Source organism: Quercus lobata, chromosome 11 (assembly GCF_001633185.2).
Source record: "Quercus lobata isolate SW786 chromosome 11, ValleyOak3.0 Primary Assembly, whole genome shotgun sequence".
In the NCBI taxonomy this organism is placed as follows: domain Eukaryota; kingdom Viridiplantae; phylum Streptophyta; class Magnoliopsida; order Fagales; family Fagaceae; genus Quercus; species Quercus lobata.
This window is the reverse complement of record NC_044914.1, coordinates 4,798,258-4,814,649: the sequence shown is the minus strand read 5'-3', so window position 1 is coordinate 4,814,649 and position 16,392 is coordinate 4,798,258. Positions and strand designations below refer to the sequence as shown.

The 16,392-nt window shown below is 34.3% G+C and overlaps 1 protein-coding gene across 3 annotated transcripts; it reads right to left on the bottom strand.

Annotated features, from left to right (window-relative positions):
• Positions 1-1,588: 1,588 nt before the first annotated feature.
• On the bottom strand, positions 1,589-13,498 carry LOC115968642 (pumilio homolog 6, chloroplastic-like). 3 transcript variants are annotated; one of them, XM_031088086.1, is made up of 10 exons: positions 13,179-13,496; positions 11,637-12,324; positions 9,844-11,210; positions 9,610-9,751; positions 9,403-9,510; positions 6,863-7,075; positions 6,670-6,780; positions 5,510-5,704; positions 2,652-2,823; positions 1,589-2,038 (listed from the first exon to the last, which is right to left on the bottom strand). In XM_031088086.1, the coding sequence occupies exons 2-10, from the start codon at positions 12,258-12,260 to the stop codon at positions 2,016-2,018; spliced, it is 2,955 nt and encodes a 984-aa protein (XP_030943946.1). In that variant the 5' UTR covers positions 12,261-12,324; positions 13,179-13,496; the 3' UTR covers positions 1,589-2,015. The 3 variants fall into 3 exon arrangements, 2 of the variants coding, with proteins under 2 accessions (XP_030943946.1, XP_030943947.1); XM_031088087.1 differs by having other exon boundaries at positions 11,637-12,321; XR_004086782.1 differs by lacking the exon at positions 1,589-2,038 and adding an exon at positions 4,151-4,262 and having other exon boundaries at positions 2,738-2,823; positions 13,179-13,498.
• Positions 13,499-16,392: the final 2,894 nt, after the last annotated feature.

Here is a 16,392-nt window from a genome sequence, read left to right as displayed (position 1 = left end):
AATCAAACACTGAGGGTCCTATGGTCAGAGTCCAACTGCAACTTTTGACAATATTTTTTTTTTTCACTGGGTTCAGTGAGTTTGGGTTCTTTTTCTTTTTCCTTTCACACTAGGTGATCTTTTTTCTTTTCCCTTTCACGCTAATCTGGTCTGGTCTTCTTCATCTTTTTTTTTTTTTTTTTTTTCACTTGGTTTGGTGAGTTTGGGTTTTTTTTTTTTTATCTTTTTCATTGGGTTCAATGAGTTTGGGTTCTTCTTCTTCTTCTTCTTTTTCTTTTTCCTTTCACATTAGGTGGTCTTCTTTTTCTTCTTTTTTTCTTTTCCCTTTCACGCTGGGTCTGGTCTAGTCTTCTTCTTTTTTTTTCTTCACTGGGTTCGGTGAGTTTGGGTATTGGGGGTTGAAAAAAAGAAAGAAGGTAAAAGCTGTACCAAGTTACAGGTATGAGGCCTACAAAAAGTTGAAAAAATTGAGTGATGTGAATTGAAAACAGTGTCCAAACGAGTGGAGTTGGGAAAATTGAGGTATTTTAAGCGATGAGTGATGAAAATTGAGTGAGAAGAAAAAAACCAAACAGGCCCTAATTTTTTGTTAGGACAAAGCTAGTTTGTAGTCCACTCAATATCTATTTAATATAGTGAATTTTGACAAATCCACATTTAGATTATATTTTCGTCTAATATATTTTTTATGCTTGTAAAATTTTCAGAAAATCAAAAATTAATAGTTATATCATCAATTAAATATTTAAATTTTAAGTTTTTGTAGTATAAAATTTTGCATAAAAATTAAGTTTATAAATCGAATAAGTTTATGAATTGAATAATAAATAATATTCAATTTGCAAGAAATTTGATATGAATGTTAAGAACATAAAATCTACTAGTTAAAATTTTAAAATGTAGTCACGTTAATTTTTTAGAAGTTATAGTCATTATCTACAATTAAGTTTGTAATCAAATTCTGTCATTTTTTTAATAAATGAATTAGGAAAAAACTTAATTCAAAATATTTTATTAAATGTTACAAATATACACACCTCACCACAGTTTGAAAGAGGGTCTAGTGTGTCTTCTTGCTTCGTGAGCCATCAAGCAGTTGCTGAGGCTCCATGAGAATTTGGCTTGGGGTTATAGGATTAGAACCACAAAACATGGCATACCAAACATGAAATATGCCGACTTTACCATATACCCACATCAATAAAATCCCAGACATATATTTTATTCATTGCAAGAAGAATTCCTAGGACCGAGCTGTTGGTAATGCTAACTTGTCACCAATAAGTGGGACATTAAAGATATTGAATATGTGTGAATTGCTTTTAATGCGAGTTAAAAATCCCCCTCTGCCATAATTAAGATTCAAATAAAGGTACGGGCATAACATTTTCACATCGTGGTCTAGATAACATTTTCACATCGATGTCTAGGTAACAAGTTAATGGTAGATAAATAAATAATTTCAGTCATGGGCTCATATGAAAACCGATAAAAACTTGCCATTTAGCATTGTACCATAGCATTATTCTTGAGATTCAGAATAGCATGCCACCTAGGCTGAATGGAAAGATGAAACTGGACACCATTCACAATAGAAAATCCTGAGTTACCATTTCTGTAGTTATTCTTGTAAAATGTGAAAACAAACTACATAGTAATTTACCTTGAAAACCACACACAGCAAAGAAAATCCAGTAAATAATAAAATTACACCCAAGGAAGGGTTTCCTTCCAAATAATTACCCTTGGATTGCAATCTAAACCAATAATTACCCTACCATAATACAGGAACATACTGTCTGAAAAATATACATATATTCAATCACTTTACAACCCCCCCATTTTTACTAATTGGCTGAACTAGTTGAAGCTTTCCTAAGGTGAAAGTTACCATATTGCATAAGAGCAACCACAGGACGGCTTTCTTGAGAAGCATAAACCTGTCTTAGGTCAGATTGACGTGCCATAGCAGCAGCACACCAACAAGAGACCTTGATGAATCCCTAGTTCTGGCATCACGATCCAGCTACTGGATTTTCTGTGTGAGAAGACGAACAAAACGCAATGTGAGATAAAATTCAGACAAAAAGGTGATCTAGACCTGTGCCTAGTGTTTCAGAAGCTTTGTCCTAACCAAAGTGGAAATGAGAGATTTTGACAAAATGAAAAACAATAAAGCTGATTTTTGAGGGGGGAAACAACTTGATAGAGCTTAAATGACAACTAAGGTGTACTGATTAAAATAAAAAATTGACAATAAAGGTGATAAAACGAAAGAGGTCACAATCAAAGCTTTTTTCCCAGTGGTTTTACACAAATACATGGGATTGTTTATCAAAGGACCTTCCCACCACCACCAAAAGATGAAGCCCATTGAAGTTTTCTTCTTTAAACAATAAATAAATAAATCTCCAGAACTCAACCAGAGATGCCATTTTAGTTATATTAAATGATCCTTCAATAGAAGAACTGTATGGAAAAGCAAGTCAATAAAATGGCACTACGTAATTTCAAGCTGGATAGAATAAAGAATGCCAACTAAAGAACTCTTTTATGATCTAAAAAGCACTCTGGTGCCTAATATGAAACAAAAAAATTGCACAGCATCATTTGGGTACATGCAATGTGAATAAAAATCTAAAATTATGTACCTTCTCCAAATAGCTGTTCAAATCGAGCAACAATGTGTTTCCCGTAAGTGTATTTCTTCAAAGCGTGAGCATGAACTCTTACGCGAGCAAGCAATACAGCCCGCTGATTATCAGAACATATTTCAAGAATCTTCTGGACCACATAATTTGCAAATTGGTCCTTCATCATTGTCTACAAGAAAGAAGTCAAATATAGTAAATTGAGCAAGCAGAATACATTCTTCATATTGCACAGTATCATATTAAATGCAAAGTAGTCCAATAATACAGTATACATAACAAAATGTCAACCATTATGGATTATGCAACAAAGAATTACAGCAATGACAAGGAGAGGCAACATTATCATGTAAGAAGCACGGAGATGACACAACACAACACACGGTGACATGGGAATTCATGACAAACTAGGACATGGCACAGCAGCAACACAACAATTAATTAATTAATTAATGTGTATAAATAAATAAATAAATATTTTATATTTTTAAGCATATTTTATGTTTATTTTAGGTTGGTAATGATTTTAAAATTAGGGATTTTGAAGTTCCCTTTTTCCCCTTCTTTTCCTCTATAATTGTGTAAAAACTACGCATGTATGTGGCACACGGAATAAGGCATTGCTTACAGCTAGCAACGGAGTGATCAACTTTACTATTCCATTTAAACTTGTTCCAGCCCCCACCTTCTCTCTCTCTTCACCCCTCAAAGTTGTTGACTGCAACCATGGTGATTTTGTTTCATTCTCACCAAAAAGTTTGAAATGTAGGCTGAAGGGTTAAGGAGTTTTTGGTCTGAATGGCATTGCTCGCATACTTCAAATTCATAGGAAAAATGGAGGGAAAAAAAAAAAAAAAAACTCTTCCTTCCGCCTTAATTTAAAAACACGGTCCCCATTTCTTCTTCTTTTCCCATAAAACCTCATTCTCACCTGCAATGGATCCCCAATGCCACTAATCCAATTTCAAAATTGATCTCAGCATTGGCTGTTAGAAACCCATTGGTTCCTAAAGGAAATGAATGACAATTAAATGGAAATTGACTTAATGTGAGGTAGCCACCCTCCAAGAGAGAGACTAGAGAGGAAGATGCACAAAGGCAATAAGGTTTACATCTTAAATGCAATTATTTATACAACTCAAGCTCTAATGCCATTGGCCACACACTCTTATTGGCTTACTAATTTAGCATGTGCACTCATGAAATAACCATGTGATTAATGTGTTACATGTGCTTGAGCTCTAACTCACTCAATCCAATTCCATCCACTTGTAACTAACAAACTTAACTCTTCTTAATTGCAAGGATTACTATGAGATTACAACAATTATACTTATATACCGCACATCTGTGTTCCTAACATCTGCTCTAATGGCTCACTACAGCAGGAGACATCACAATACAAAGCCTTCTAATCATCATGCATATATTGGTGGTAGACTCTTTATTACTGTTAAAATAAATAAATAGACCATCAATGAGCTTAAATGAGCACCGACCTGACTGTTCTGAGCACCAATGAATGCAGATTGAGTGAAATAGAGGGAACGAGAGTTTTCAAAAGTGACCGTTGAGGGTGAAATAAGCCATCAAATCGTGTTGCAATCGCGTCTTCACCGTGTCCAAAATAAAATAATTAATTAATTAATTTTTTTCCCCAACACTCCATGAACACGCATGCAGCCATGTCCCAGGTGCATCCGTGTCCAACATGCACACAGGTTTTTTCCATGTACATGTACATGCTTCATTTACTACCATGCGTAGGACTTTATGTATTATTTGACATATACAGAGAGACATTAGTAAACTAAATTTTGGCGCCAAAACATAATTGGTCTAAGAGGACTTACCTTTAGATCTGGGATCAATTAGGGTAAATTAATTCAACATAAGAAAACAAAAAATAAATAAAATACAAACAACATAATTACAAATTAACTTCAGGGGATATAAGGGGGGAAGAATCAAGCATCTATGTCTGCATTAATATGGCCTCTAAGTTCAGTTAGTAAATTAATTACTGAAAAAAATAACAAAAATGTATACTTTTCATGCAGTTAAATGAACGGTAACCATTGAATAATGAAAACTTCTTAACTTGAATTGAAATACCATTGAAGACATAGCCTAAAGATTTAGAGTTTCTGTCTCTATCAAGCTCAGAATACAAAATGTTTTATGAAGAGTACAAAACAGTATTTAAATGTCAATTGCGCTTTTGGAAACAAGTATCAGTTTGTTTCCTACCTCGATGTCTTTAAGGAGGAAAGCATCTCCGAAACCAAGAATGTACCAAACTTGTTCCATTTCAATGCTAAGTTATAAGTAGGTAAAAACCCTTATTTTTTGGTCAGTTACATATGTTTTTGAGGGTAAAAACATAGTTGCAGAAGCACCCTAAGTATGTCTTACAACCATAGTACCACACCTATTTCCTTTTTGAAACAAACACCAAAAACAAACAAACAAAAAGCATTTTACCATATGGTTAACAAGAACTATAAATGAGTAATTGTTGCCTTGAATCATTGGGATATAACTCAGAGTAGAATGTCACCCAGCCATCAACTCTAGATTTTCTAATATGGCCACAGCACATGGTCCCCACCCCCACCCCCCAATATATATATATATATATAATGCATAAGAATCATGCACCTTCAAATAACAATCAATAGCAACTACAAGTACATATTTTAATCTAATAAACTAAGAATTATTCCAAACACTTACAGAACATTTTCATCTATTAAAAACCCAGGAGAACTGCTTCCATGTTTTTTTTTTTTTTTGGGGTGAAGGAAATGAGTATTCAAATTAATCATAACCAAATATAAACCTATGTTTTAACTTACCAATAAATTATCAGTTCCTTCATTATGCCCAAAAATCTCCCCAATTAATAGTTCTCGTTCAGTGGGGCCACCATACTCCAAACATTTCTCAATAACGTTTGATGCAAATTTATGCTGGCTCAGTTGTACAATATGTCCTGACAACTTGCGTATAATCTGGCTTCTTTCATGAGGCTTTCCCCTCTCCAGTACATGCTGATGTAAATCAATAAAACCATTGCATTACCATCCAACAAATGACACAGGAAATATACAAGATAAGGGATAAAAGAATTTTAGGCACACAATTTAAAGAGTAAAGTACATCCCAGAAAGTCAAATGGCAAGAAGCATTTTTCATTACATACACCTATAACATAAGGAATACCTGAACCAATATAAGCATCTCAACAATTGCACTAAAAAGGGTCCTTGCATAAGTAAAATAGCTACAGGAATATCTACTTAACTATTCCAATTCAAATTGCCAATATGTTTTATTTTCCAAATTCATAGGAATCACCTATTTTCTACTTCACGAATATAATATTTTTGGCCTCAATATCAAGCATTACTGCTGTTTTGTAATTTTAAATTTCCTTGTTAGCCTCAATCAGCGAAGATGCTACTAAATGTTCTAGCTCTCTCTATTAAGATGTGAGAAAAAATGTGCTGTTTGATCATCATGCATGCATGTAAACATTCATATATCCATCCATGAATTAACTAATAAAAATATAATTGTATTTCTGTTTTTAATGAAAAACATTATAATGGCACCACGTCTGAAGTTTATTTGATTCTTTGAAAGTGTGACCATGACTAGAAATCTAACAAGTTCTTTTCCTCTTTGTTAGCTACGGTTGAATGATCACATTATTTTTTCCTTTCTATTTTCATTCGAAGAGTTCCAAAACAAAAGGGATGATATAGACCTATAGAGTAAGTTCCAAAAGATCAAGAACCCATACTTTTTAAAAGCGACCTAGAAGTGAATATGAATTCGAATTATATATTTTCTTCTATTGCATGACTATGATAACTAAACACTATATTGTCTCCCTCAAGCATATATATCAAAAGTGGATTAATTGATGATAAGAGGAGAGAGAGAAAGAGAAACAAAGAGTGAGAGAAAGGAGAAACTTTACAAGTGTCAGCCCAAACAACAAGAAACCAACCTGGGTGACATAATTGCCATACTGGTCTTGAGCAAGAGTACAAACAGACTCCAAAATCTCATCCACTATAAACTGACACTGCAGCTCATTTGTACAATGCTCTAAAACTCTCTACACAAAAAAAAAAAAACAACAGCTTCTTAGTGTTACACAGACAACCAAAGCAAGAAGGGCCGCTCAAGATTAGAATTACCTGTATGACACGGCAACCATAAGGATGCGTAGAAAGCGTTGCAACTTGACCACGAAAAGCAGATATTATAAACCCAATTTTCTCTGTTGGAACACTCTCAATGCACTTTTGTATTACATGATTCCCGTTTTGATCACGAACACATCTCATAACATGTCCATCCAGCTCTCGGACAAGCTGTGCTTTCTGTTCAGGCTCAATAACCTCAAGTGCCTGCAATTGCATAGAATCAAAGTTGTTACTTCTTTAGCATTGAAAGGAGGAAAGAATTTTCAGACACTGGCAGGAAGCCAATTACATTATGTATGCTCGGTTCACTGCTTTCAAGTGGGACCTATACGTTTGATCTAAGCCTGAGGTTTCAAACTGGCACTTTTTCTTCGTTTTTTTCAATCTTTTTGTGGAAATTCATAGAAATAAACAAAGCACTACCACTAGTAGAGAGAATCATGCGTGCCACAGATATTCAAGAATAAATTCCATTAATTGTATGTGCATGCATGCATGCAAGCAAAATACACAGTACACACGAACAGACGCTCTATGTAGATATCGCATTCCCCCTTGAACCTCCTAAGTCCTAACACCAAGCAAAGTGACTTTGTAACCTTTTCATAGCATCATAATATGAATGCTATTCACAAAGTAGATTGATACACATCACACCTAGAAGTGATCCCCATTGCTATGATATCAAAAGAGGACCATAAATAACATAAATAAAAAAACATAACATGAAAAGTTTAAGCAAAAGAATCTATTGTTGATCTGAAGCTACAGGAAAGTCTCTTTGAAAAACCATCTATTCTTTAACTCCAAACTATTTGGATGGTTGAAATTGCAGCCTCCCCTTACTAAAATGTGAATGCCTTTGCATTTAATACATATGTATCAAAAGAAGAAAAGGAAAAATCAGAGATGGTGATCATGAGAATGGCACACATCAACTAAATGACAAAAATATATGGTAATTACATGGAACATGTGACTATTAAAATACAATGTGAAAAAAGTGTATGAAAAACTAAAAAGGTAGGAGGATATAAAGTTAATGAAGCATGTGCAACATGTGCATCTAAAACATGCTCATTCATCTTGACCTCCTTTTGGTATTTCATCAGTATTCCAGCTTTCAGGATGTTCCCTATTGGCTATTACATAGCATCTTCTAGTTTGTCCACCTCCTCCATATCATCTTCTTTTATTTCAACTTTGACCTATCCAGGATAAAACCATTTTTAAACTCATACAAATCAAGCTTCATTCTCAATTTTCACGTCATTTGCCACTATGACAAATATTGATGAAGACTGACCTCAGACATCTAAGGGTTTTTAATTGAAGTGACTTGTGACTGACTAGTTAAACTGCTGGAAGAGGTTACCGGTGGACAAGCCCATAGTTGGCAAGAATTGGCCACTGGCTGTTGGCTATCAGATGTAAATCAGTTAGGCAATTGACCCATTACAAAATTACGTGAAAATTACCGATGTTCTACCTATCTACACATGTTCAATATCCCACATTCTGTAAAGGCTTTGGCAGAATATTAAGCTCTATTGTCTATTATCAAATTCAACAGAAACATACTAACTGAGCACCAAACATCTTTTTGAATAATCCGATAGTTGGAAGAGGGGGGATTTGAAATTTGAATGTCTTTGTTGGAAACACTAAGAGGTGCCAACCAGTTGAGCTACAAGGCTCTTAATAATTGAGCACCAAATGTTTTTGATAACCGATCTAAAGACACCCACAACACAACTTATAATTACGACAAAATTAGTACCAAAATCAGAAACAATTCAACAAAGGGATATAGGCTGCTAGTCAATTCATTAATATACCTAGATGGTTCTCTCTAATTCCAATACTTTTATGTCCGCAATTCTCTCCATGATATTCTTACTCAGATTAGGTTGCAATCACAATCCAAAACCATTGGAAGTCACTAATTATGGAACTCTGACACCCAAAATTTTCTGTATACGAAAAACAAGTTGGGAAAAAGACTTAACATTAATGGAAGCAAAGACGGTTCAAATTGAGTCTTATGGCAAAAAATAACTTCATAAAACACCTCCAAGTTGACAATGCTAAAGTATGAATAATCCATATCCAGCTGCAATAAAAACCACTGATATCCAACAATAGTTTCTTACGTTCTGTGAAAAGAAATAAAGTTTGTAAATATAAAAAGAGAATTTTTTTCATTAAACTCAATTCAACCATGCATTAGTCCCAACTAAACTGAGATTAATTAAGAATGCTTGTTATTAAACAAACAGCAAATAAATGTGTACATAAAACAGAAGAAATACAAAACAATAGTTAAGATATAATGTGTCCACTTAATAGACTTCTTCAAGTATCATCACTGCACAAGTACTAATGATTTGTGCAGAACGCAAGGGGTCACGGCACACATACAGCATTAAGTTGAATAAGACACAAAGATTCACTTAATATATACATATATATATATATATATATTTACTACAGTACATGGCTACATAAACGTATACAAAAACCAGGCATACCTTTTGGATTACACGACAGCCATACATCTGCATACTTAAAGGCAACACTTGACCTGTGAGTTGATTAGCAAGTTCCTTTCTCTGCTCAGGGCTTCCATACTCAAAAAACTGTGAAGAAAAACCAAGTAAAGAGGAAGTAGCAACACTAAAAGAACAAGTACATCACAAATGAACTAGGGGAAAATAATTTACATATTAAAAATATACCTTCTGAATAACGTAGTTACCAAATACATCAGTCATTAGCTTGGAAGCATGTGGAAGAACTTCTTTAAATACAGATGCCTTCTCTTCTCCAGTACAATTTTCCAACTTCTGCTGAATAAATCGACTCCCATGTTGATCAGCACTGGAATTGGAAATTCATGATGACTTACTTTTCAACACCAAGAAATAAAATGCCATATATAAAAAGAAAATTGAAAACAGAATATAACTTGCCTGAATTCAACAATATGACCTACAATATCAGATAGCTCAAATCTTCGGCCTTTGCCTGATTTTAACTCTTCCAGAAAATTATATATTTTGGGGTCACCAAAACTCTCAAAGCCCCTTTGACCTTGCCATCCAGGATATACACCAGCATTTCTACCAGAGCCCGGAGCAAATCTCATTTCATTTCTGCCCCCCGGAATACTGGTCCCACCTACAGGAGATCCTGGTAAAACTGGACTAGCAAGTGGTGAGTTCGGGTACTGCATCACAAAACCCATGTTTGAAGGGCTTCCATAATAGCTAGGACTCATCATCCCCCCTCTTCCTGGGTTAAAATGACTTGGCCCTCCATTTATCTGATGACCGAATTTGTGGTCCTCCAAATAACCAGCATTGTTGGATCCCCTTTGTGAATCAAGAACACTCGCCTGGTTCCCAATATTAACACCACCTCTAGATGCCAATGGATCGAGCTGACCAGTAATACCACTATATGCCTCTCCATAAGGATGTTGATGGTATTGCATGTATATAGGATCACCAAAAGAACTTTGTAGTGGAAAACCAAATTGTCCAAATAACTTGCTTAAATGTTGCATATCAGCTCCATGGGCAATGTTTCCCCCAGTTGAAACCCCAGATGTTTGAGCAGTATAGCTTGGACCAGCAGTTCCATCAACAACAACAGGTACAGCACCATTGGGAGGGTATCCAGCAATATATGGAGGAACAGCTGCAGGATTCAAAGCATATCCACCTACAAACTGTGGGGAATATAAGCCTGGGGCCTGGAGATTAGGATAAAAAGGGTTTGTTGAAGCCATGTAGGCTGCTGCGGTAGCATAGAGTGGAGGTGTGAACCCAGATGACTGAAGCACGGGCTGTACGTCCGCTGCAAACTTGCTAGAATTATGGAGAACTTGATCTGCACCAATGTATGTACAGTTTACACCTTGAGATATCACTCGAGACTTGGCAGATGGAGCTTGAGATAAATTGCTTTGTTGTTGGTGTAACTGGTGTTGCAACAAGTTATTCTGGCTGCTATACTGCCGTTGTTCTTGATTTTTTTGATTTTCTGAATTTGGAAGGTTAGATATATTAAGAGACTTCATTTGAAATTCCATAGCGGTAACATCTGAATCATTAACATCCACTCTTCCTGTACGAGCATGAGATGATGAGCTTGAAGTAGGCGCAGCTAAAGGATCAGAATCTGATGATATCCTTCTATCATCTGAACCAAGAGTAGATGAAACGCCATTTGATGTGCCAATAAGGGCATCGTGGTCAACTGCTTCATCCACTACTCCTTGACTTAACAAGTTAGACTGACTATATACAGGTGATGGAGTGCGGGGAAAATCTTCCTGCAAATTAGAAGATTACAAATTCAAAATAAAGCAATTTTAATGGGGACAAGAAGCAAATCCTTATTACTTCAAAACAACTCCTGAGTTTTTTTTTTTTTTTTTGATAAGTAACTCCTGAGTTTTTTCCATTGGTAATATGCACATGCACCTAGTTGGTCTTGAACACCTTACCCTCCACATTTCTCTTGCAATGGGAGTAGGTGTCATTTGAGCTAGAGCTCATAGGCATGACTCTAGAGTTTTACACCCACCGAAAAAAAAAAAAAAAAATCAAAGTTTTCCAGTTTCAACATGTATATTTCATCACAAGAGGGGGGGGGGGCTAATTTTGACTTTCCATCAAAGACAATAAACTTAGAAAACAAATCCAAGAACATTAAGAATAGTTAAGAGATAACAAAATGCTGAACTACACATATTTACCTGTATTAAATCAACCACATTCTTGTGTTGGCCCGCTAATGAAGCCACATCCTGCCCAGCCCAAAACCCACTTGTCCCATCTACCCGATCGTCATAAGGCTTTTGAGGTGACTGATCATCTTCAGACTCTTCCTTGTGAGTAGAAAGGGGTCCGTGAGACATACGCAAGGAGCCATTGCCACTATCATCCACAGAAGCCGACATCCAGTTATTTCCAAAACTACCAATATGGCGTACCAGACGGCGATTCTCTGATGAGGTAAGGGGCAAAGGAAGCCGGGGATTCTGGTTGATATTGGCACGGTAAAAAGCTACATAAGCTGGATCAGAACGCATTTGTTCCTCAGACTCAAAGTTCTTAAAAGCATTGTTCAGACTTTCCAAGCTTGCATTCAAGTTGTGGGTCTGCTGGGACAAAAATGAACCTTCCATGCTTGGGGGTGCACTTCCACTTCGATTAGGGACAGCATCCCTGCCACTGACTTGAAACCCACGGCCCTTGAGAAGCAATCCCAACTCCTCTGCTGCCATACTAGCAGATGATGCCGCAAATGTCACAGCCTCCTTATGGGTGGGCCATTTTCCACTAGTTTCTGACATTCTAATTGGACTCTCTGTCGCCATTCTACTACAAGATTAATATGCTCCTTTTCTCTCCTATTAGTATCAAGAAATCTCACATGGTCTGCTGAAAAGCACTCAAACAACCACCATTTGTTTAAATTAAACTAAGGGAGGAAATTGCCCAAGTAAAAACAGAGTATATTGCAAGATAAAATCAGCATAACATACTATAAGTACATGAAACATACTTTTTCTCCTTTACATTGAAATCAACAAAATACTGATTTTAATAAACTCAATAAATACCAGAATATGTTATTTGAATGTTGGAAGGGGTAGTGACCAATATAACACTAAAATATTGCCAATCCCAATATCAGCCAAACTTGGAGAAATTTGTGTGCAAGTGAAAACCGAAAAAGTCTAACCTAGTCAGTCTAAGGTATATTCACACCAGCTAAATACACAAGCTTTCCTCTTCTAACAGAACAAATAAGCTTCAACCCCAATGTTTGGTAGCAAAAAACAAAAATTTAATAAAAGATTCCCTTTAAAAATAAACACTTTATTCAATCTATTCAATACAAGTTCTTCCATTTTCTAATATAACATCAAATTCAAAACTTTCTTTTAATCTCCTCAGCTTCTCTCACCAACCAAACAAAATACCTAATCAAAGCCGCACGCACGCACGCACCAAATCATCATCGAGAGAACCCCCCCCCCCCCTCTTAATACAAAAATTCCAATTTTCACACAAACTTGAAGAAACAAATTTCAAGCACATAGAAACAGGGAAAACCCCATTAAAATTCAAGCATGAATAAGCACAAAAAGAGGGTCAAAACTCAAAAACCAACCCCAGACATATATATTATCAGAACAAACAGAAAAGAAATGAAAAAAAAAAGGTTTAAACTTTAAAACCCTAGCTGCTTTACAAACATGGGTAGAGCAAATGGTGGAAGATTCTCTTACCAGAAAACTAACGTGGAAGAAGATTCACTGTTGCAAACCCTAGATTCCTTTCAGTTCTAGAGAGAGACAGAGACAGAGACAGAGACAGAGAGAGTACTTGGCAATTGGGTCTCTAAATAAAATGATATTTATTGGGGGTGAGAGTATATGAGTGAGTCTCAGGTAGTATTTGAATCAAAAATAAAGAGAACAAGGACCATTAAGGTTTGGTTTGTTATAAAGAGAAAAAAGTGCTAGTTCCAGGTAAGGTTTTTGCTATGTTTCAGTTACATGTGTGTTTGGGGTTTTGGTTGGTCTTTTATGGGCAAAAAAAGAAAAGACAAAAACAAAAACAAAAACAAAGTGGGAAAAGAGATGCGTATGAATAGGACTATAAGAATAGGGAGGCATTGACATGAATGACTATGATTAATCATATAGAACAAGCTTTGTGGTTTCAAACTACACGTGTCGTGTCTGAGAGTATTTACGTTGTATCATGCAATGTGTCCAAAAACTTCAGCAGCCCCATCAAACACCAGTCCGAATGAAAAAATATTTTAATTTTCTCAGCCTACCAAAAATGTAGTAAATTATAACTAAAATCCATTGTGCTCGATCCTATCTTCCAAAAGTCTCCAATTACTTTTTAATCATTTTTAACTCATTCTTTGGAATATTATTATTACATGGCATATAGCTAATAAATGGTTTAAGAACAAAACTAAATGTATCTATCTATACTATTATAAGAGGGGTCCCTCTTTAAACTGGATTTTTACGTGGTTTAAAAGTACTCTTAAATCTTATGTTTAACAGGATAAAAAACTTGAAGACAATCCAGCAAAAATATATTTCTAACTCCACTTAAAATGCCTACACAATAGGACACTCTTCTACTAATCTATGTTTTCAAAACAAACTTATCCAAAAATTAAAAAATAAAAGGAAAATTATGACACTAAACCAAAAAAAAAGTCTCATCTCTCGCGCAAAATGCGTGTAACAAGGCTAGTAATGCTATGAAAAGTTTAGACAACTACCACAATATATTTTTTTTACATATATTTCCTAAAAATACAATAAACATATTATCAAATTGTTGAATTTTGTTGCTTAATAGTAGAAGTTTATAGCTATATTTAGTTTTAATTTTTTTTTTTCATTTAAACTAAATTAAGTATATGTTTTCGGTAGCTTATTTGTATAGTGTTCATCAAAAATATATAATTTTTTTAGTAATTTGAATATTAAATGTAGGATGAAAAGGATAAAATGTAGCTTATTTTCAACAACCAAAAAAAAAGGTAAGTTTGTTAAATATTTTATTTAAACTTCTCCTTTTTGAGAAAAAAAGTAGGCAAGTAGTAGAAAATGTTTTTTCCTTCCTTAGTATTTTTAGGCATACAAAACCAAATACTTGAATTTTTTTTTTCTTGAGCATTTTCAATAATATAACTAAACATTTGGAAAAAAATTCTAGAAAATATTTTTCATCAAACCAATGTAGCCTTTAGTGCTTCTTCTTTTTGTCAGGGCATGTGCACACTAATTTGTCTTTCTGAAACAATGTTTAATCCAAGTTTGAGGATTATATATGCTCGACAATGTTTTGTAATCAACCACAACCAAAAAGGATCGGAACAACCTAGCATCTCTACCACAATTTTAGAATAGATACCCTCTAGTCAATCACAATCTTAAGTGGTACTTTCCATTCAATGGTCATGTTACTAAACAAGAATTCAAATCAAGTTGCGTTAGATTGTTTCAAAGGAAGACTCATCAATTCACGTCTTTTAAATTAATACATAAATTTGATATTAACATGTAGTGTTTATTATAGGCTTTGGTTTTCATCCGGTACTTTTAAGTAATAGAGGTGAAACAAGTACAACACGTATCTTAAAATTGTCACATGTCAATCTCAATCATATCCAATACTTATGTGCATAAGGTAGAAGACTCACCTAATATTATATATGTTAATACAAATGTAATAAATTTAGTTATGTACATTTATAGTGTGTGTATATAGATATATAACTACTTTATGCCATATTTATATGTAAGAGTATACACATTTACACCATATTGAAGTTACTAAATATTATATTCTAACACCATTTTGATTCTTGCCAAATCCACTCTTTGTTTGGGAAAGCTTAGATAATTAATGCAAGTTAGTTGATCAATTTTGGTTAAAATATTAATTTGTTCTCTAATTACTCAATGAATTTTAATTTGTTATCTTGATTATTAATTTTGTCAATTTAGTTACTTAATATTTAATCAATTCACTATTATCAGTTGTTCAAATGAGGCATCAAATTAAACTTTACCCAATGATCGAAGAACTTAATTAATAATTCAACCAATATTTTTAAACATAGCACTTAACCAAATGTCTAAATTTAGAACCAACACAACCAATTTTGGTGGGGTAGGTTTTATTTATTATTATTTAAGTTTTAAAGTTCCTGAACTCATGTTGCACCCATATACCAAAAAGTTTAATCTTGAAACCTTCAACATAGGTGGATGGTCATGTAACTTTAAAGTTTTTTGAAAATGTTACTAAATTCTAAGAGATTGTTTGGCACCCCATTTTAAAAATAGTTTTCGTTTTGGGTTGCATTTTTGTAATATTTTGCACTTTTATTACCTCTCTCTCTCTCTCTCTGGTCATGGTGGCTAGGAAAATTGGTTGCAGTGGGTCACAACAAAATCTCAACCATATGTGTGATAAACGGCTTTCAAGTTTCACCATGATTTTGTGACCTTTATTGTTGCTAGTTTTGAAGATTTTGCGTAGCTCTCTCTCAAATGTGTTTAGATCGGGCTTTATGTAGTGTGTTGTTGTGGTGATGATTGTGTGTGTGTTTTATTTTTATTTTTTGTCATTGAAGTTATTTTTAAACAAAAATATAAATAGAAAATAAGTGTCAAAAAAAATTTTGGGGTGAAAAAACACTTAGAATTTGTTTTAAGAACAATTTCTCAAAACACCAAGAAAACAGTTTATAAAAAACACAAAATTGAAAAAATATAATACAATGGTGACTCCACAAGTATAAGTACTTGTAGGGTGTAGGGATAAGGGTCAGAGTTTAAGTCTCTAAGAGGAAATTTCACATACATATACATTTAAATTATGTCAAAATAGAATTTCTATATTGTTAAAAAAAAAATAAAAAGACCAAACAGTCCCAAATGTTTTTTGTTTACAATTATT